Raw genomic sequence first — 19,044 nt, 5'->3', positions numbered from 1 at the left:
CCGACTCCAAATCTGGGAAGGCTTCCTAAAGGGGGTGCATATCAGCATTCTCGTTGACGTGGAGGAAACTAAGCAGGAATGTTGCCTTTAACGGCAGCTGAACTTCCATTTCGGTGATCGACCCTGCTTAGACACTATTGCGGTTGAGTAGTCATGGCCGAGGATCACCGGTCATCATGGAGAGGCACAAGACATAAATAGCGCACTATATTCCGTGTCCTTCAGCAAAAAGCTCCCGAGCAATCAACCGAGAAGCGCAAGATCAGGATCTTACATTTTCACCGGCAGATGTCAGGCCAGTGATAACTCGGAAACCCCGTTCATAATGTTCCATCAATTCAGTCCGATGGTCAGAGAGAGATATTAAATGCTTAAGCCATTCGAAGCATTGTGCAAGTGAGCGCAATGATCTGTATCGCTGACAGGTCGGTCAATATGCAACGAACGCGCGCCTCTTTGGTGAGAGAGCTGAGAGGCAGTGTTATAAACAGGCATATCCGATAATGGTATCAGCACGCATTGAATTTTACAGAGAGCTCATATCCACAAAAGGCGCTTCGCACATCTTCAGCCACAACCCGTTCTGGGCATTATGCATAGAATCAGCGCCACGTGTGTCTAACTATAAAACGGGGCGCTCACCTTCGCAAATATCGTCAGATGCGAGCTCACCCAAGCCGTTTCGGTACCCTCGCACCCAATAGAGTCAGTGAATGTCGGCGGTGGAATAGAGTTGGGGCACGCCTGCGGTGTGAGCTCGATCGTCTCGAATTGTTGAAGCAGGCGGACGAGCATGAATGATACTTCACTGTATGCAAACTGTGTACCCCAGATGCGCCTCAGGTTATCGGGTTTGTAAATGGGATGCATCGTACCTGTTGACCTAGGCAGACGCGCGGCCCTGCGTTGAAAGGCAGAAAAATGAACGGATTAGGTATCAAATACTTTTGCATACGCTCGTCGAGGAACCTGTCTGGGTCGAAGCTGAGCGCTGAAGAGTAGTTGTGGTTAGAGAGCGTTCATCTTGTGCATCGTGGAATCTGAGTGCCTACCATCAGGTCCCCAAAGATCCTTCCGGCGATGCATAACGAAAACAGAGTACTGGATCCTAACATTGGGGCGGGATTGGTACAATTGGCAGAAGGACAAGGAAAATGAGCTGTTCACCTCGTTTTGGCCGGAATATATAGTGGCTTCCCACCAGGGTCCCGAGAAGGCCAGAGCACCGCTTCAGTTGTATACCTATCATTGCAAATCAGCTCCTGTCTCGCGCAGTAGGGTCGTCAAAGCATACCTCATATTCAACGGGCTGCAGAGGCGACATCTTGTTAGTCATGCCAACTCAAATTGGAGAATGCACACGTACACGGGGGGATACAATCTGAGCGTCTCATTGATGACGGCCCTCAAGTACTTCATCTCTTTGAAATCCTCATACTCAGGCCGCCGGACCGTGCCGACACGGCCGAGCACCTCTCGGCGGAGGCGCAGAAGTACCCCAGAATGTCGCGCGAGCGAGTAAACAGCAAACGTGAGTGCCGCCGCTGTCGTGTCACGCCCAGCAATGAGGATGTTCAGTGTCTCATCCTTCAGAATCTGCGGATCTGACAGAAGAGCTGAGCTTGCTCGATGTGTTCGCATAGCAACCCAACACATACCGTCAGTGAGTCCGACGAGGTGCCCCAGGAGCGTCTCATGGTCTCGGTCGCCCTTGCTCTGGCCCGCGCCTGCGCCTTTCGCTGCTTCGTGCGCCTCGACCGCTCGCTGCACAATGGGATCCACGAACGCGTCCACGTCGTGCATCGCACCGTGCACCTTGTCGCTCCAGAACTCAAACAACGGCCATGTCGACCCAAAGCGCATGCGCATCAGCGTCTGGAACTGTGCGCGCTTTAACGCGTCGCCGAAGCCGTCCGCCGTGGCGCGAGTCGGCGTGGCGGGGGGTGCAGAGGCCGGCGGGTATGGAAGGCCGGCGGCGAGCGAGCACACGTTGTTCCCGAATAGAAACTCAGTGGCGGAGTCGAGGGTGAAGCGGAGCACGAGATCCTGCCAGTCAATAGAATGCCCCTCGCGGAAGCGCGCCTTCATCAGCGCGAACGCGGCATCAGCATTCCTGCGATCATACAGTCAGCGGGAGAGTCAGCGAATTCAACTGATAGAGATACCGACCGGTCGAATATGTCGAAGTGGCTGATGCGTTCCTTTGTGAAAAAAGGGCGTGTCATGGAGCGATGGAACCTGTACGCGACGCAGTCGGTCTCTATGATGCCACAATACACAACTTCCGGCAAAGATGTGCGTGCTCACTTCCACATTTGGCCTGATACGGACAAATAAGTGTTCCAGTTCACGGAATGGAAGAGAGCTATACCATCAGAATTGAAGACACCTGTTCCGAGAAGACTGCCCAGTTGTCCGCGGAATGTCGAGCCTTTGTTAAGACAGAAGTAAGCCCTCATGTGACACACCTCGTTCAATCAAAGTCGGAGCACCTTTCTCGAATGCCTGGAAGTTGGTTGACAGGATTGACTGCAGGGATTATCATCAGCGTCCGACCGACGACATCCGTTTTAGTAAACATGTATTCGTGCAGCACCTTACCTTGATATGTTCGGGCTCGGATGTAAACAGCTGTACATGTCTTCAGCTCTTTGGAAGAAGAGCACATTTCCCAGCACACACCCTTCTTTCGAATAGCACTTCACGAGCGAATGTATGTCCATACTCTGCACTCCACTTGAAGAGCCAGTCAACTGCCGTATTCACATGATTAGTCCCGTATAACCCAGCAAGCGCCAGGCTCACCTAAGAAGTACTTCTCGAAGTTGCGTGAGACAGTAACGACAAGGTCGATACCGCCAATCCATCTATGCTTAACCGTCGGAGGCAAGACGGCTCCGAGAGAAGCTGCCTTGTGACATACTGTATACCTCTTCCATTGTACGAGTATGGCCAACGATACGGGATACGAAAGTACAAAAAGAAATGTGAGAATCAACGGGGACGCCGAATAGCGGCTTTTCCCGCCAATTGCACGGTAAAGGATATAAACGAGGGTGGGAGGAAGCAGAAGACGAGGCAGCTGGCGAGCGAGATACCTCGGGCCAGGAGACATCGTGAATGAGGCGTCCAAAAAGTCCCTGGGAATTTCCTGTTGAACAATAACACAAATAAAGATCCGAGTAATGATGGACCTGAAAATGACACTTTTATCAGGGCCGTAGTCCCATCACGATGCTACGGTGTCAAATCGGACACGCATGGGGTTGTGGCTCAATGTCTGTGTCAACAACATCGGCGACTCTCATCGCCTTACAGCTAACCGAGAGACCTGAAGGCGTGCGTGTGGAAATGCTTGCCCAATCGGGGAAGTATTGAGCACGACCCTGCCAATCATGTTCCCTGCGACATGTCACCGGCTCGCCATCCATGTGATGCAGCAGTTTGAGATGCCGTAGCATGTTGATCCCCGATTGTTCTTCTACATCGCAGGAGCGATCGTGTTTGCAGCGGATCCGCTACTCGCTTCCGAATATCCCGGATTGCAGGTGTGGAGATGAGCGAAGCCTGAGTGAACTTGACGTATGGCTAGAGTGCATTGAGCAGTTAAATGTTCAGCGCTATCATTTGATGGATTACCAAGCGAATCTATATTGGGGGCGACACGGACAGCGCGTACGGCATGGAAGCGTTACATATCCCCCGGGCGCGGTAGACGAAACAGCTGCGAGCTCGCAAGCTCACGAGGGAAGATGATTCGGTGAGATGCTTTGCCCGAGCGCTGCAATACAATCCATTGTCAGCGCGAAGCTCCGCGAACGAAAACATCCATGCACACCGCACAAGTGCATCGTTATGATACAACCTATGCAACACAAGAACCCATGTCATATGTTGTGGATCAGAGCGATGGAAGTTAAACAGTGGCATGGAATCTACGAAGGAATTTTGTGTCACTTGCGCACCTCACCGCCTAATCTTCTTCGCCAACCCGTCCTGCTCCTCTTCATGTTTGCGCTTCCCCTCTTTCCTGTGCTCGTCATCCTGCTCCGGTCGCGTATCCGCCTTCTGTGTCTGCGCCCGCAGCTGGCTCCACACGAGCTTGTCCATATATGGCTCTTCAAATGTTCCCCCGTCCGGCGGATAGAACCAGTAATTGAAAGCCATATGCACGTCTGCCTCACCGTCATCACTTGCGGAGGACGACGTGACCTCGTGCCACCACGACGCGGGGAGATAGAGCGCTTCACCCGCGGCGAGCTCGACGATGAAAGGCTCGCCTGCCTTCGCGAGATCAGCGAAGTCAGTAGGTGTGCTTTCTGCAGGGGCAACAGCGGTCGTAGGTAGGCAAAGGTGTTGGTGGAGGCGTGCGGTGGGGATGCGCGAGAAAGACGCAGGCTCTTCCTCGGCCAAAGATTCATCATCGGCGTCTCGAGCGCCGCTTGCGTTTGGACCAGACGAGCCAGCTCTGTCTCCGATAGCCTCCAGGTCGCCCATGAGAGCGTCATAGTCGTCCTGGCCCTCCTCCAAGTCGCCGGCAAGCGAACCGAAATCGTTGCCCTCATCATCCTCATCCTCATCCTCACTGTCCTCGCCCGCGTCATCCAGTGGGAACCCATACTCTTCCGAGAGCGATAGCTTCACCAATTCCTCCCGCGCCTCCTCAAACTCCTCTTCGAGCCGCTTATGCTCCTTCATCGCGTGCGACGTCGCTTTCGCTTTGCCCTTGCCCTTCCCTTTGCTGGTTTCTGCGGGCGGGTCATCGAGGAGCCGTCGAAGTGCATCGACACGGGCCTTGAGCGCGATACGATGGTCGAGCCCGTCCGCACGAAGCAGCCATTCATAAGCGATCACGCCGTTGGGGTGCACCTTCTCTACTGGTTTGTTTGGGTAGAGGTTCTCATACTCCTGTGGTGGGTAGAGCACAAACCGCTTGCGCCCTCTCAGAAGGCAGTACAGATTGTCATGGAAATCATGGTGCTGTGACAATGCGTGAGCACACGGCTTGGCAGAGAGCAGCACCCTGTACGCACTAGACCCGATGATGATCCATCCTGCGATTTGCCCAGCCATAAGTTAACTTGCTGGACGAAGAGGTTCCCCATGAGCCGCGGCACATTGGGGAAGTCACCCCTGAGCGCGTCCGTCGGCGGCGAGAACATCGTCAAGTGGTCCCACTCCTCGCCAGAGTACTGTGTCGTAAGGTAGTAATACGGCCCACTCTCCTTGCTCAGCGAGGCCAGAAAGTCACCGAAACGCATTGGCTGGCGCTTGACGTCCGTACCATACTGGCGCGTCGAAGGGTGCATGGGCTCGACGAGCACCTCAGCTTCGCCTGCTTTCAATGCAAGATAGTCAAGTTCAGCCTGGCTTCACAAAGCGAAGATCAACGATAGCAGGCGGTGTACTTCGGGCGAGGACGTACCCATTTCCTCGCCTTGAAGGAAGGGTCGTCGGGCAGACCCTTGATTATGATGGGTTGTCGCTTGTTGATATAGTCTCTGAATAAATCATTGGCAGGTATTGTAGGCTCGACATAGCTTAGTTGCCTAACCATAGAGATTGTCTGTTGCAGTAGAACTATAGTCGTTATGTATATGGTCGATTTCGACACGAAAGTGGGGGTTTGCAATCGATAAGCCATCACGTGCCAGGATACGAGTTCAAAATCCAGGTTGAATTTGAATTTGTATTGGATTTGGATTTGGCACAGTTCAAACTCTAAGTCAACTCTGCATCATGACTGGTATGCAAAAGCTAAACTGTCAGTTCTGACATTCTCCAGCCGCTTAGTATCCGCTGTCGTCCTCTGAATCTCTGGGCAGACAAAACGCCTTCAGTGTCTTTCCGAATCTTTCCAGATTTATGCATTTCTTGTGACTTTTAAAAGCACATTTGCCAGCCAAATGCTGATATACGACGTAGCCACATGATCTAGAATCTTGGACGTGTTGCGGAATGATCCACCTGGCTTCAGTGCAAAACTAGTAAGTAGATCGCATATGCATCTTCACCGCCGTTTACCCTCGGTCCATCCTCTTGGATAGGCGGATCTTCGCACACTTTTGCACACATTATGACAATGCAGCATCGTGCGTGTGGTGGCGGATATTTTTGATCTTGAACACCTTTCGAAGTTCTCAAGTTCTCATTGTTCACTTTACTAGAAAAATGAGGGCGTTGTGGTGCTGCAACTTCCATGGTCAACCCATTCTGATACGTCGGGTGACCCAATGCCGTCAGCATTGCGATAAGGCATGTCGTTGCAGCTGGTCAAATTCTGAAGTCATCTATTTGTCCAATTCGTCTTCAGTCTTTCCAAGGACGGCTGTAGTTCGTACGAACAGCATACTTCATTGATTCAGGAAGTAACCTATGCGTCACTTCCACAGCAGTCGTCGAAATTTCATCTACTATCTCAATCTGTCTCTGAGAAAGGTGTTAGATTTACAGACTCCTTTGGGCCGTACCTACGACACGTGGGGGTCGTGAGGCTGGGAGCACATGGGCACATCTATCCCAAATTTCAATCGGACTTCTATCTTCAAGGATCTCTGCTGAACCATTTTGTCGACTTTGCGCGGTGCGTCCCATTAGCATCGTTAGCGCATCACTTGTGCTATATCTCTGTTATTGGCAGACATACCATAACCATGCTTGATTCCAAGAGCGACGCCCGTGCTGGCGTTCAAAACGCTGCCACGGGCCCCACAGAGATTGCACCTCGACCTTTTGACAGGGCCGATGCAGATGTCATCCTGCGCTCTTCAGACCACATCGATTTCCACGTCCATCGTGCCAAACTGAGTATAGCTTCGTCATTCTTCAATGCCATGTTCTCCCTGCCACAGACATCCGACACTCATCTGGACGTCCAGATCGTCGATGTCACGGAAGACAGCTCTACGATGAACGCGATCCTCCGCATGTGTTATCCAGTCGTGGATCGCTCGATTTCGTCGTTCGCAGTTCTCTCCTCTGCGCTCCGAGCTGCGCTGAAGTACGACATGGAACTCGCTGTTGAGCTGTGCAAGCAGTCTCTGAGACTCTGGGTACATTCGCAACCTCTGCAGGTGTATGCTGTAGCATGCCGCGTTGAGGACGAGAGCATAGCGAGGCTAGCGGCGGTGAAATTGTTCGACTCACGAGGCACTATATTGAATTAATTTGCCGACGAACTCGAGGAGATTCCTGCAGGATGCTACCATAGACTCTTGCGATATATACGTGGGGATATTGGGAAAGATGGAGCCGCGTTCTTGACATTCTGCCATCCGGAGAGTCCGCCCATGCCCGAACTCGATATCCTTGGCGATACTGTAACCCACGTCGCCCCGACATCCGCGCTGCCAGCCGACGCTGATTGTCCTATCCTGTTCGCCGATGCACAAGCCATTGTATTGATCGTTACTGCGGACGAGAGACAGCTCCGCGTAGCGAAAGAAGTTATCGCACTAGCCTCTCCGATCTTGTCTGAGATGTTATCGAGGGCGCAGGACGCGACGAAGCACTGTAACGAGGATAATGAACAAAACGTTCCCATGCTTCATGTCGAGGAGAGCAGCCAAATCATAAATCATCTCCTGCGCATATTGCACCCCTCCCTCATCCCCAGTCCCATCGACGCCACAATACTGCCGAATCTTCTTCAAGTCGCCATAAAGTACAAAATGGAGAAGGTGGTCTGGTTCCTGCGTCAGCAATTCGACAGTCTGTCTGCTTCAGAGCCGCTGCGCCTGTACCTTCTTGCCGCATCCCACGGGTGGAAGAAAGAAGCTTGTACGGCAGCGAAGGCCGCGCTGGACCAACGATTTGTTGATTTGGAGAAAACATATGTTTCTGAGCTCGAAGTAGCGCCAGCAGGACCGTATTATCGCCTACTCAAATATCATCAGGCATGCGGAGAGGCGGCTAGTGTGGTGAAAATATCCGATTTCAAGGTCGAGGACTTACACAGTTACCATTATCACCGAGACTGTCACTGGCGCGGAACAGCTCATGTGCAACAACTGGGGAGATGGTTGCAGGAGCGGCCAGCGCCGTCAGGTTTTATCGCAGGTCTCGTTGCGACGGGTACGGAGAACGTGAACGGCCCTGGATATTGCGATGTACCGGTTTCTTTTGTTGAAGACATTACCTTCCTGTCTCAGGTTTTCGACAGAGGGCGCGAAATAGAGGCCGCAATCGCCAAGGCGAGTGCATTATTCATCGTTTACAACACCCAGCCCTAGTGTTGACTCCCAGTAAACGCCGAACAGGTTGACACTGAGATGCTATTTGCAGCACCTGCTGCAATCGTATGAGGCGGGGACGAGGTTTAAAATGTTGGCCTGCATCTGTTGTAAGGGCATTCCCGACTAGTTCAATCCAGACATATAGTGATGCAGCAACTATGATATGGTGGCATTTATCATCCACACAGTTAAATCTCGTTGCTGACCTCCCCTCCAACTCATCCGAGCTGAGTGTGCCCAAGAGGAATCGCCGGGATCTACATGTTCGGTGTCAAGCGAAACATTCATACAAGAATAGGCGGGTGTATGTCTTTGTCGTAAGTGAGATAAACAGGAATAAAGCAATAAACTGATAGCACAATATAAGTCTAAAAAGATGCTGTTCGATCTGGCAATGTCCTTGAGGGGAATCGAATGCGGTCAGCTTGAAGTACGACTTAGAGGCGGGTCTTGTGATCCAATGCTTCGAGAGCAGCATGCGTACGGACGTGAAGAGCATTCTAGGAACACAGTTCAAGTACTAGCGTCAATAGCAGGACAGGCGAACATACCTCCAAGCTGTACTTTCCCTAGCACGGGTATGAGCAAGGAAGCCAACGATAGACAAGCAGATCGTACCTTCCTATTTCCTGCTGGACCCTCAAGCGGCTTGCCTGTGGACCTACGTAAGACGGTTGTGCAAAGCTATGGATGCTTGTCTACATACCAGACATGACTAGTTCTAGGTGCTCTCGTGCACCCTGTTTATCCCCTTTGCATGCCAAGAGTCGGCCATACTCGTAATCTTGACAGCAACGCGTGAGCAGATTCTCATGTCAACCTTCCGCACCACTCACGGGCATAATAGATGAGGTGGTGATCGAGCGTGATACGGCCACCATCAGCGAAGACAGCCTCGAACGAGGATAACGCGTCCCGTTGTGCATCGGCCTGCGCAATAGCAATCTTCTCGTCAGGATCGATCACTGCATCCGCGTCCTGTATAGTCCTAGTCACGACACGTCGCGGCAAGTATGGTCACATAGGCGTACCGGATAAGCGACATATCGCAGACAGATGCCCTTCAGGAAATGCGCCAAGCACAGGTCGTCCCAGTACCCACGGCCGCCTTCGTACGCCGACGGATTGCTCTTGTGCTGCTTCAGCTTGGTCAGGAGCTCTTCGATCGGCGGCAGCATCTTGGTCATGATGATGTTGCGTGGAGAACGCGCGATTGCCAGGAAAATATATGCGAGTTCCAGCGCAGGGAGGGCCAAGCGCCCGCCCTGGTCCTGGAACTTCCGCGCCTTTCGCGCGATGAATTTCTGCGATCATGAGGATGAGCAAGCCTTCGCTAGGGCCCGGCACCACTCGTACCTCTAGAGGTATTGACTTGCCCGCGATGCGTTGTCGCATCCCGGGGACCTTGTTCATGAGTTTCGCTGCCTCTGCGCGCTCCTCATCGCCTCCGAGCTGCAGCAAACATGCCGCCACGCCATACGTGTACGTCGCCTTCGACCACTAACCAACGCTGTGTTAGTACGTGTAGACACTCTCAACATAAACGGCTGACAGTGGCATCATCACTTAGCATCCGCCAGTACGTCAGCGACGCCGAGACGTCCCACAGCGCGAGGTTCGCAACAGCGATCTCCCAGTGCGAGATGTGGTACATGTTGCGGTATTGGTTTTGCGCCTCGACTGCCTTCGTGTAATACTTGATCGCTTCTGCTGGTCGTCCGCGACACAGCGCCATGCGCCCCTGCCCGAAGAGGAAAAAGACACCTGAAGGGGCACCAACAATCAACGGGTAATCTTGATTTCGAGATGACACCTCGTCACTCACCGTTTGGATACCGCTTGACGTTATAATCCAGGATCTTCTGTGCCATCTCGATGTCGACGCCGTCAAATGTGATGCTTGAGAGCACGAGGTGGAAAAGCAGCAATGCCATGTCGCACATTGGCCGACGGATACCCTCCTGCTCTGTGAATGACACAAGGCTAAGACCAGGGTTGCTCAACTTGAGAACATGCCCTACCAAGACTGACGGCCGGTGTGTCAGAGTCCGCTGACCACCCTCCAGATTTCATCAAATATGTGAGGCCGGTATGACGATCCCCACGATACCCAAACAGCTCGATAACTGTGAGCAACTTGGACGGCATAAGCGATAAGATGACGTTTGACATCCCGACACCGAGGTACACGCCTGAGCGGAAGTGCGGATCAATAGACTTGTCCTCAGGGCCCTCGCCGCGTGCCTCCGCCTCAGCATCCATTGTTTCTATATATTTGCCTAATTGACGGTAGATGTTGATAGTTGTCCTCATGTTTAGTCTGCAGCCTCAGAGTCGCCATAGGCATCAGCTACTCACTGGTGGAATGGACTACTCACGCTTCTTTGATGAATGCGAGCCAGTCTCCGGAATAGACGATACCAAGGAGAGCCTAAACCAAAACACTCAAAGTTCATTCCCCAACCACATCTTCGCTACTTACCTTCTCGAACAGACTTTCTGCGTAGACAAGTTCAGCATGGCGCTCTACAGGGGTCATGTTCTTGATCCATCCGACGCCCGAGGTGTTAAGTGATCCTAATACGAGACCTGCAAGACGCGTGGGCAATGATGCTGATGGTTTCCGGTGCCTGTTCGCGACTATATTCCCTTCTCGCACATAGTTGAGTCCCGACAAAAGATCCTAGGAGGGCCATTAGTTTGCACGGTAGCGAGCATGCTGAGCAACGTTCTACGGACCTCGTCCTCGAAAGACATGAGACCCTTGAAGCACTGGATCAGGCCATATCCCGTGGCAAAGTACAAATTCTCTCTACCCAAAGAGAAGAAGGCACATTCAGCACGAGCAACATGTCAGTGAGCCGTGATGTCATCCATACCGTTTAGGGTCACGTTGTTTACAGTAGTCTTCTGCTTCCACCATATGAGACGATAAGAACAAGTGGAGTGCATAACTTAGGGCTGATACGTCGTCAAGTGCCGTCTGTGGCGAGTATGGGCCTTTCCGTGATGGTGGTGCAGATGCCCCCCAAGGTAGTGTCGGAGTTGACGAGCTTCTGCCTTCTATGCTTCCCGTCATGATGATCGTCTACTACGTCGTCAGAGACGTTGAAAATTCCGCCGTCCCAAGTAGTCTGTAAGGCCGCTGAGACACGTTCGAGCTGTACCAGTGCTGTATTCCAAGGATTACTTGGACGCCTAACCCCTCAAAGCACCCAGTACGGCAGACAACTTGTTGATCGGAAAGACCCTTCGAGTGTCTCAACAGAAGTCGCAACTTGAAGCTTGCAGAAATTCACTGCCGAATTCTTGTCGGCGTCCGGATGTGCAGAGCTGAGAGCATACTTGATGCAATGAGCAAGTTAGCATTCGCGAACAGTGTGAGCGGCCGCAAGATGCCGGTCGGCACAATCTGAATTCAAGGTCACGTGGCCTCAGGTTTCGGGCAAGTCGACCATCGAGGTCGTTACGAACGACGACGACGACACGCTGGATGCTTCACGTCGAGAACGCTCAATTCCTTTTATATACATCCTCTCCGCATTGCATGGGTCTCGGGCACAGACTGCAGGATCATTCCTAGCTTGACCTTTTTGGCCAAGTCTGAACATTCTCGCATGCCCCTGCGGTAAACTCTTGCACTCTGAACGACATCACTCCGTAAACATGGCGGAGACATCTCACTCCCGGCGCGTGTCCCAGTCCCACATTCCTGTCTTTACACCACGCAAATCCTCTAGCTCTCCTGGTCTGTCCAACCCGCACCTCGGACTCGTGCCCCCCTCCCGACACCTCTCTGTGAGCGGTAGTCCCACCCACCCGAGCCCCAGCTCAGCCTCGTCAAGCACGAGTGGCGGACTGACGCCTTTTCGATCCTTCAAGAACCTCTTCTTTAATAAACATGCCCCTAACACTCCCAAGAGCCCTTTCGCCGGCTTCGGCTCTATCAGGCGGTCGATAAACGGCGAGCGCAGCGTGTCTGCCCCTCACCTGCGTCGGCAGTCCTCAGCAGAGGAGTCGCCTGTGCTCGAGATTGTGTTGCCATGTACCGAGCCACTGCTGAACGGGATAGAACTGCAGAACATTGGCCTGGGCGCAACACGGTCTGGGCCACCGTCGTCCTGGTCTTCAGGTAGTGTTTCCGTCCTTGCCGCAAGCGATGAAGGTATGTATGCTTCTCTCTCTCCCCTTACGCCCTTCTGACCTAAATGCATTTAGCTCCCTCATACTCTCCACCTGCTGGTCTAACTGACCTGTCTACCATCATAGAGGCCGAGAACTCCGGCATCTCTAAGCACATTCCTGTGCTCGATGAATCGCAAGAGGAAGAGGTGCTTTGCAAAGTGTCTCGTGAACTTGACATGTCTCTATTACACGCCAATGTTCAGAAGCCCTCTCGCGCCTCCTCCCAGGAGAGCTCAGTCCTAGATCTATCTACGTCAAGGGTCACCAATGAGGTGCTCCAAGCCATGTCCGAGACTGGTCGTACAGAGGGCTGGTTGCACGGCGTAGTAGTGGACGATACTGGAGATGACATCCTCAGTGATGCTCTACTGGCACACAACGCCGCAGGGGATCCCGATGTCAGCTTTAATCTAAGCGCACTAGATCCAGACCTCGCAGCACTCCTCAGTCCTAACCGATTGGGAGGTAGCGATCCGACATTGTCCTCGTCAGCAGACATCACGCAGCGTCCTCTGCGCCCGTCCCCTACACGCCCAAGCACCCGTACATCACCCCTCCTCCCGTCACCAGAGCTGAAGCTGGATTCCCCTCGCCGCTCTACGTTCACTCGAAGCGCGGCATCTTCACGCAACACCTCTCCTGTGCGCCGGCAGGCCCCGTTGTTGAAGTATGGAACACCTAATCTCCCCTCCACGGCGCTCCCTCGACTGGCCCGCTCTGCGTCCGACCGCCCAACGCACTCAAAACTGGGACACATACCGCCACCTCTTCCGTCTCCCATTTTACGTGCATACTCGCACAGTCCAGAACGGCCAACCACGACCGGGGCCATGCGTACTCCGCCAACAGCATACAGCCCTCTGTCGCAGGATGAGAGTAGGCCGCAGAGCAGTAGCGGCACCGACTCTCGTAGAGCAGGCCTCCCTCGTTTCCTCACGCCAGCGCGATCTGGCAATCACCTTGCCCCTGGGAGCTCATCGCGACCACCCTCCCGTCAGTACAACAGGACGCCTCCTCGAAGCTGGGACCCGCCTCTTCCATCTCCAACCTTTCGACCCTCGTCCGCGGCGGGGACCCGCATCGAGAGCACCGGCGACCGCCAGCAGCGCTCCGTGCGCACGCGAACACGGGAACGGAGCTCTAGTGTCTCGGAGGTAGGAGCGATGCGCGAACATGCTCGACACCTTGGTCCGCGCACCACTAAGGCGTTCGCCGCGGCAGGGCTGCTCGATCTTGATGCGGACAGACGTCCTCCTTCGCGCTTCGGCACAACTCGGAGTAGCATTGACGACGCCCGCTCCAGATTCGCGCCATCGCGATTGGCGCTCTCGGAAGCGGGGTCGAGTTCGTCGTGGAGCCGGCGGAGCGGGAGCATCTCGCGCGCGGGCAGCCTGTCGCGTACGGTCATCGCGTCCGACATGGGCGGACCAATGTCTGATAGCGTATCACCACGGACAACATTCTCTGGCACATCGACTGCTCCGACGTCTGTGTCGGCAGCGTCACCTGCGCGCCAAACTATGCAGTCCGAGTTACAGCTCTTGCAAGATCGGCACTCTGTGGAGACGGGCGCTCTTCTAAGCGCACTTGCGGACTCGCAGAGGACGGCTCGCGTGCTACGAGATGAGAACACACAACTTCGTGATCGTCTGCAGGAAGTGGAGGACCGCCTGGCTGCTGCTTTGGAGCAAATTGGCCGATTGCAATATTCAGTGCCTCCATCGCGTATAGCGGCCTTGTCAAGCAGTCAGTACGATCTCTCGAGGGATCGACAACTAGGCCTTGGGCAGTCACGACTAAACTCCTGCCTACGTCCTGACATTGACGCTTCACCAGAGTTCTCATCTCCCGAGCGGGCCATCTCCTCACCTGAAACACCCGGGGACGCGGAGCTATTTGCCGACAAACGTCGCAAGCGCATGAGCACGACTTCCTCCTTGTTCCCTGGTCCACCTAGTAATATGTCGATCCTCATGCACGAGGAGGCCGATGCAGGGGACCATTCGATTGCGTTCTCGAGTCGCGCGCCCTCTCCCTCATCTCCAACACTTGTTCTCGCAAAGCTAGGCGGTGCTCAACACGAGCACAAACACAAGCATTCCATACCATCCGCAGGGAATATATCTCCCACCACTGCCAACTTCTCTATTGTGACCGGCTCGCCAGGTAGTCTGCACTTACGCCCGGAGCACGAACTGCATTTAGGAGACATGCCCAGTCTGGACTTGAACGCGGACTTCAACGACGGTTACGACTAGAGGTTTCAGGTCTCCGTTCTTCGCTTTCGAACTTTGCACCTCTTCCATTGGGCAATTCGTTTTCTTCGCTTTCGTCGTGTGCATTTGGGAACGTTCACCTATATCCTACTTTATCCATATACCATCATGATGCGTGTTCTTCACTGCATATCGGTTTTCATCCTTCGGCATTAATTATTTAGACCTTGCATGCAATCGTACCTCGCTATCGTTGTTGACTGTATACCATCATGCTCTCGTCGTCTGTAACTTACATAGCGATCCAGTAGCAGCGCATTATTCGACAAGCCTCACATTATGAGGTCAAATCCTCCGCCATATACAGACCTCGGTCATATTCTCTCGCTTCACTCGACCAGCGGCACGACGACTTGTTCCCTGCGGTGGCTGAGGTCACGCTGAATCTTTGGCAGAAGTGCCACCCGTCGAGTTCTTTGCACCTCCAGACCCTTATCGCCGAAGTAGCAATGAGACTCGAAACTCCAACAGTAATTGGCACGGGGCCAATTGGCGACCTGGTAAGGTACTCGGTCACTTGTGTGTCGACTTCGGCGCCCCATGATGGCAAATTCTTCAACCCCTCGATGAACTTGGACTCGACCCGAGCGTGGTACTGGGCAGCCCATTCCATGGTACTGTTGACATCGCATCTCAACTCGTGCATGACGCAAGTGAGTAAATTGTGTCCATCGTTTCCAGTAGTCTGCTCTCTGTTGTACGACAGAATATCTTACATCGCGGGCGATCAGAAGTGAGCAGTGTCTGCCCTTGCAGTTAATATTCTGGCAACTCACGTTATCGACTAGTGTCAGGTCAGTAATACACGTTGATAACTCGACAATGACGGGATGATAGAAGATCTCGTCGGGAACGCTCAAGTCGAGCTCCAAGGATAGGCTGCCGGGGCGAATGGCAGCGTTCTCCCGACGATTGATCAAATACTGATTTATTTTTAGGATGATATTGTTTTCCCTATTGGCCGCCTCTGCAACGACTGATTCAAGATATGCTTTCAAGCTCTCTTCGAAATGGCGCTGGGCAGCAGGGCTCGCGATCGTGATAGCCCGTGCTCAAAATCTGCGGGAAGACTGAGAGCCAGCGCTTGGTAATCCAATGACGCTGCTGACTGCCTGATGATCTCCCCCAGTGGGATCTCTCCTTCCGGGCGAGACTTCCTCGGATTCTCAAGAGCATCAATTGCCATGTCTATCATCTCTCGACATCCGGGTTCGTTTTCAATGTCGGTGTACTCATCGATGACGAAGAATATATGCGTCAAGTCACAGCCGAGGCGCAAATGTTCTATAATCACATCGTAATTAAATGTCATAATCATTGATGAATACACGTACTCACCCTTCATGCAGCTTGAATACAGCAGCGCGGAGAAAAGGCCTGGTATGGCTGGTAATCGAAGCTTCATAAAGGACGGCAGCACTTACAAAAGTCTCCCCTATCGAAAACAATTTGGGACTGCGGAGTGAAAGCTTGAAAGCTCTTCAGCCACTCCTCTGATTCCGCCTTGACCTCCTTACAATAAGGATTGGCTATCCTCGGCCACGGCCAAGAGGCCATCGTCTCGGGCAAGATAAGCAATGTCTCGCACGAAGTCACGTTAGGAGGTGAGTGTAGGTGAGATGCTACCAAGTCAGTGTACAGCTGCACTGGTGTTCTCTTACCCGCCGATTGACCCTTCTTATACCTCACAATAGTGCGCACGCGAACACGTCCACAATCCACGCATCCGAACAGCGTTCTGAATTCTGTCTTCAATCGTCCATCGGTAGCACAACAAGTTGCCGTCCTCACCTGAAACACAAGACTCAGCTCTGGCGAATGGGTTGGTTATCTGCTCATGACGCTGGTCGCCGCCGTGTGCCCGGTCGACTGCCCGTAGTGATACGGTCACATGCTCCGCCCACTTGTTCGTGATTGAGCCCTGATGGTGTCGAAGCGTTCGACTGCATCAGTGTATAGTCATCAATAGCAACGTCGTCCTCGTTGTCGAGCCATGTGAAGTCCTTGTGCTTCGTCCAAGACTGTCACGAGTATCTTGTAGTCTTGTAGTTTGTCCTGTTAGAAAGGATATGGACTTATAACTCTAAGAGTGACCAATTCTGTCTTTGCAAGCCAAGGCCACAGCTCTGCTAGGGTAATTGCAGAAAGCCCGAAACCTTCTTAGTGACACTATCGCGACCCTATTGTTGCTGTGGGACACCGCCGCGACACTCTCAACAGCCGAATCAAAGGGTCGAATGAACGGAGGGGACTTCTCTGTTGCCCTGCGTGTAGACTACAGTCTCAACTCGTATGCAAAGGCAATCATCACTGAGACCAAACCAAGCGCCTCGAGCCAGTGGGTAAAACACATACGAATCCCTCGGGAGCACCGTGGAGGCTGCTTCAACCGGTATTTGATGACAAGAGACTGACTACAGGTGGACGCCTCACGAGCGTGAAGTCTGCCTTCTTACTAGTGGCTTGTGAAGGGGCCGCCCTGGATCAGTAACGGGCTGTGGTTCACACTCGTAAGCTCGACGTACTGGTCAAAAATGCAGATACAGTATCAAAACGCCACCGTAGATTACTTGACATACTTGACACTCAGTATTTTCTAGTCGCAGCACCTTGCTTTCCGCAGATCCCCCTTATCGTAATAGAAGCTATCTCCCGCTATGCCATATCTCCCTTGAGATAGTGACACCCTTGACACATGATGAGAACCATCTAGAGAGCTCCGCTGATGCTTTGGCCGTTCTCACTAGCCAACCCGACCTAACCCATTCAAATCGCAAGAGACGAGGTGTTCCGCTGAGTAATCATCTCGGTGTATGCCCTGTTCCTGGGGCGAATGGTGCATATGAAAGGTTTAGGATGGCTGCAGGACATTAAGTTCTATCAACGACATGACATGCTAGTTATGTACCTGACTGCGCCTGACAGGAAAGCATTTTCTGGTGTAATGACATCCCCGTTGGGATGGCGAGCATTCATGATATCGAATGTTGCCAATAGGTTAGCAGCTATAAGCCATACACTCGAATCAGCTAGGAATCTGCCAGGGCAAATCCTACGTTGCTTGAGCATATAGATGTGAATATATAGTGCAGTCTATGCCTACCTTCGGCCAAACCCGAACACAATTGACTTTGGGTCTCGGCAAATAGGACCTCCCCGTGATGGTAAATGCCTCTCGGTATCACAAAACCTATAAACCCACCTTATAGCTTGATGGTAAGGGGGGGAGATAAAGCACTTAAGTGTGGGGGAGGTAATGCTGTTAAGCGCAACAACGAAGTGAATAGAACTGGGGGACAGGGTGCCCCAGGATGCTGCCTTATATACATGAGGGAAAACCCCCCAGGGACCGGTAATGGACCCCTGGTACCTAGCTGGGTAAGGATTACTAAGTATCATGTGCTCTATGATGTCATATATGATGTCATAGTCTGGCCCTGCCCTGCCCTGGGCCTAGGGTCCAGAATTGACCGGCCTATGGCCTAGTGCCTGAGCCTAGCTGCTACCTATGATGTCAGAATGATGTCATGGTCCAGAAGGAGCCTGGTTTCTATCTAGAAAAGGTCCGGCATCAGAGTCCAGCCTGATGTGTCCAGAACAAGATCATGTGTCGCTTATTTAAGCGGATAACCCCTTAGATATGCAGCTGTACCCATATGCGGACGGATAAGTATCGATAAGTCCCTATACCCTTTGATATGTCCGCAGAAATAGCGGAAAAATTAGGTAAAATTAGGGAAACTGTGACAGTACCCCCGCCTCTAGCTTCGAGCTCCGTTTGAGAAGTTTCGACCATTTGACCAGTGAAGTGCCTTTACGCTTTGGTAATCTTGAGATCACAATCGGCTATACGCTCAATAATGAGCTGAGCAATGGGGTCGCCTTTGGCGATTTTCAGCTCGGATGGTCCAGTGTTGGTAACAACAACCTTGACTTCGGCTAGGTCACCCCGCTCGATAATGCCTTTGATTGCTCGGATTCCTTTGGCTAATGGATTCCCTACTGGGGTAATTCTCCCGTAGGTGCCAACTGGTAGTTGTATCCGGATTCCTGTCGGAATCTGCAGTGTTGCGTTACTGGCGACTTCCTGATTTTGACTCGCATACAGTTCAAAGCCTGCTGCTGTATCGGTCTTTCTCTTGGGTTCCTGACCTCCTCGTAGCTCAACTCGAAGTGTTGCATCCCTTTTTAGGAGAGCAAACACCTTGTCATCATTATCATCGAGTGCCCTGATCGCATGCGGGTGCGCGTCGTGATATTCTTTGATGAGTTCCTTCGAGCCTTTGAGGTTCGCTACTGGTTCCCATGTATTGTCGCGACTTGAGGTCGAGCGACAGGGGAATATCTGG

At 52.7% G+C, this 19,044-nt stretch overlaps 8 protein-coding genes across 8 annotated transcripts; 3 read left to right on the top strand and 5 right to left on the bottom strand.

The window, feature by feature from the left end:
* Positions 1-526: 526 nt before the first annotated feature.
* Positions 527-3,115, bottom strand: POSPLADRAFT_1157939 (hypothetical protein; the record flags this gene model as incomplete). The annotated part of the gene is made up of 14 exons (XM_024487255.1): positions 527-583; positions 643-819; positions 876-991; positions 1,053-1,108; positions 1,168-1,259; positions 1,369-1,604; positions 1,659-2,113; positions 2,170-2,238; positions 2,308-2,320; positions 2,372-2,431; positions 2,493-2,529; positions 2,602-2,631; positions 2,683-2,753; positions 2,806-3,115. 14 exons carry the CDS (start codon positions 3,113-3,115, stop codon positions 527-529), a joined length of 1,779 nt encoding a protein of 592 aa, XP_024333812.1.
* Positions 3,116-3,767: 652 nt separating this feature from the next.
* POSPLADRAFT_1076473 (hypothetical protein) lies at positions 3,768-5,568 on the bottom strand. Its single transcript, XM_024482921.1, has 3 exons — positions 5,426-5,568; positions 5,034-5,366; positions 3,768-4,980 (listed from the first exon to the last, which is right to left on the bottom strand). Exons 1-3 carry the CDS (start codon positions 5,555-5,557, stop codon positions 3,967-3,969), a joined length of 1,479 nt encoding a protein of 492 aa, XP_024333811.1. The 5' UTR covers positions 5,558-5,568; the 3' UTR covers positions 3,768-3,966.
* A 1,085-nt stretch (positions 5,569-6,653) lies between these two features.
* On the top strand, positions 6,654-8,231 carry POSPLADRAFT_1158028 (hypothetical protein; the record flags this gene model as incomplete). The annotated part of the gene is made up of 2 exons (XM_024487268.1): positions 6,654-7,135; positions 7,211-8,231. 2 exons carry the CDS (start codon positions 6,654-6,656, stop codon positions 8,229-8,231), a joined length of 1,503 nt encoding a protein of 500 aa, XP_024333810.1.
* A 136-nt stretch (positions 8,232-8,367) lies between these two features.
* Positions 8,368-11,157, bottom strand: POSPLADRAFT_1076472 (hypothetical protein; the record flags this gene model as incomplete). Its single annotated transcript, XM_024482920.1, has 14 exons — positions 8,368-8,734; positions 8,786-8,803; positions 8,853-8,887; positions 8,941-9,018; positions 9,071-9,212; positions 9,266-9,538; positions 9,591-9,734; positions 9,787-9,998; positions 10,060-10,200; positions 10,256-10,554; positions 10,613-10,665; positions 10,717-10,917; positions 10,974-11,046; positions 11,114-11,157. 14 exons carry the CDS (start codon positions 11,155-11,157, stop codon positions 8,672-8,674), a joined length of 1,776 nt encoding a protein of 591 aa, XP_024333809.1. The 3' UTR covers positions 8,368-8,671.
* A 743-nt stretch (positions 11,158-11,900) lies between these two features.
* POSPLADRAFT_1076471 (hypothetical protein) lies at positions 11,901-14,994 on the top strand (the record flags this gene model as incomplete). Its single annotated transcript, XM_024482919.1, has 2 exons — positions 11,901-12,399; positions 12,453-14,994. 2 exons carry the CDS (start codon positions 11,901-11,903, stop codon positions 14,675-14,677), a joined length of 2,724 nt encoding a protein of 907 aa, XP_024333808.1. The 3' UTR covers positions 14,678-14,994.
* POSPLADRAFT_1186300 (hypothetical protein) lies at positions 14,207-16,252 on the bottom strand (the record flags this gene model as incomplete). Its single annotated transcript, XM_024489216.1, has 6 exons — positions 14,207-14,775; positions 15,005-15,290; positions 15,472-15,574; positions 15,805-15,979; positions 16,034-16,081; positions 16,120-16,252. The coding sequence occupies 6 exons, from the start codon at positions 16,250-16,252 to the stop codon at positions 14,621-14,623; spliced, it is 900 nt and encodes a 299-aa protein (XP_024333807.1). The 3' UTR covers positions 14,207-14,620.
* A 1,263-nt stretch (positions 16,253-17,515) lies between these two features.
* POSPLADRAFT_1124885 (hypothetical protein) lies at positions 17,516-17,878 on the bottom strand (the record flags this gene model as incomplete). The annotated part of the gene is made up of 3 exons (XM_024483548.1): positions 17,516-17,555; positions 17,604-17,747; positions 17,799-17,878. Coding segments are annotated over 3 exons (264 nt in total), but the record flags the coding sequence as incomplete, so codon positions are not given.
* Positions 17,879-17,908: 30 nt separating this feature from the next.
* On the top strand, positions 17,909-18,282 carry POSPLADRAFT_1158131 (hypothetical protein; the record flags this gene model as incomplete). The annotated part of the gene is made up of 2 exons (XM_024487285.1): positions 17,909-18,073; positions 18,214-18,282. The coding sequence occupies 2 exons, from the start codon at positions 17,909-17,911 to the stop codon at positions 18,280-18,282; spliced, it is 234 nt and encodes a 77-aa protein (XP_024333805.1).
* Between the last annotated feature and the right edge of the window lie 762 nt (positions 18,283-19,044).

Source organism: Postia placenta (assembly GCF_002117355.1).
Source record: "Postia placenta MAD-698-R-SB12 unplaced genomic scaffold POSPLAscaffold_20, whole genome shotgun sequence".
Taxonomy (NCBI): Eukaryota; Fungi; Basidiomycota; class Agaricomycetes; order Polyporales; family Adustoporiaceae; genus Rhodonia; species Rhodonia placenta.
This window is presented reverse-complemented; position numbering and strand designations above follow the sequence as displayed.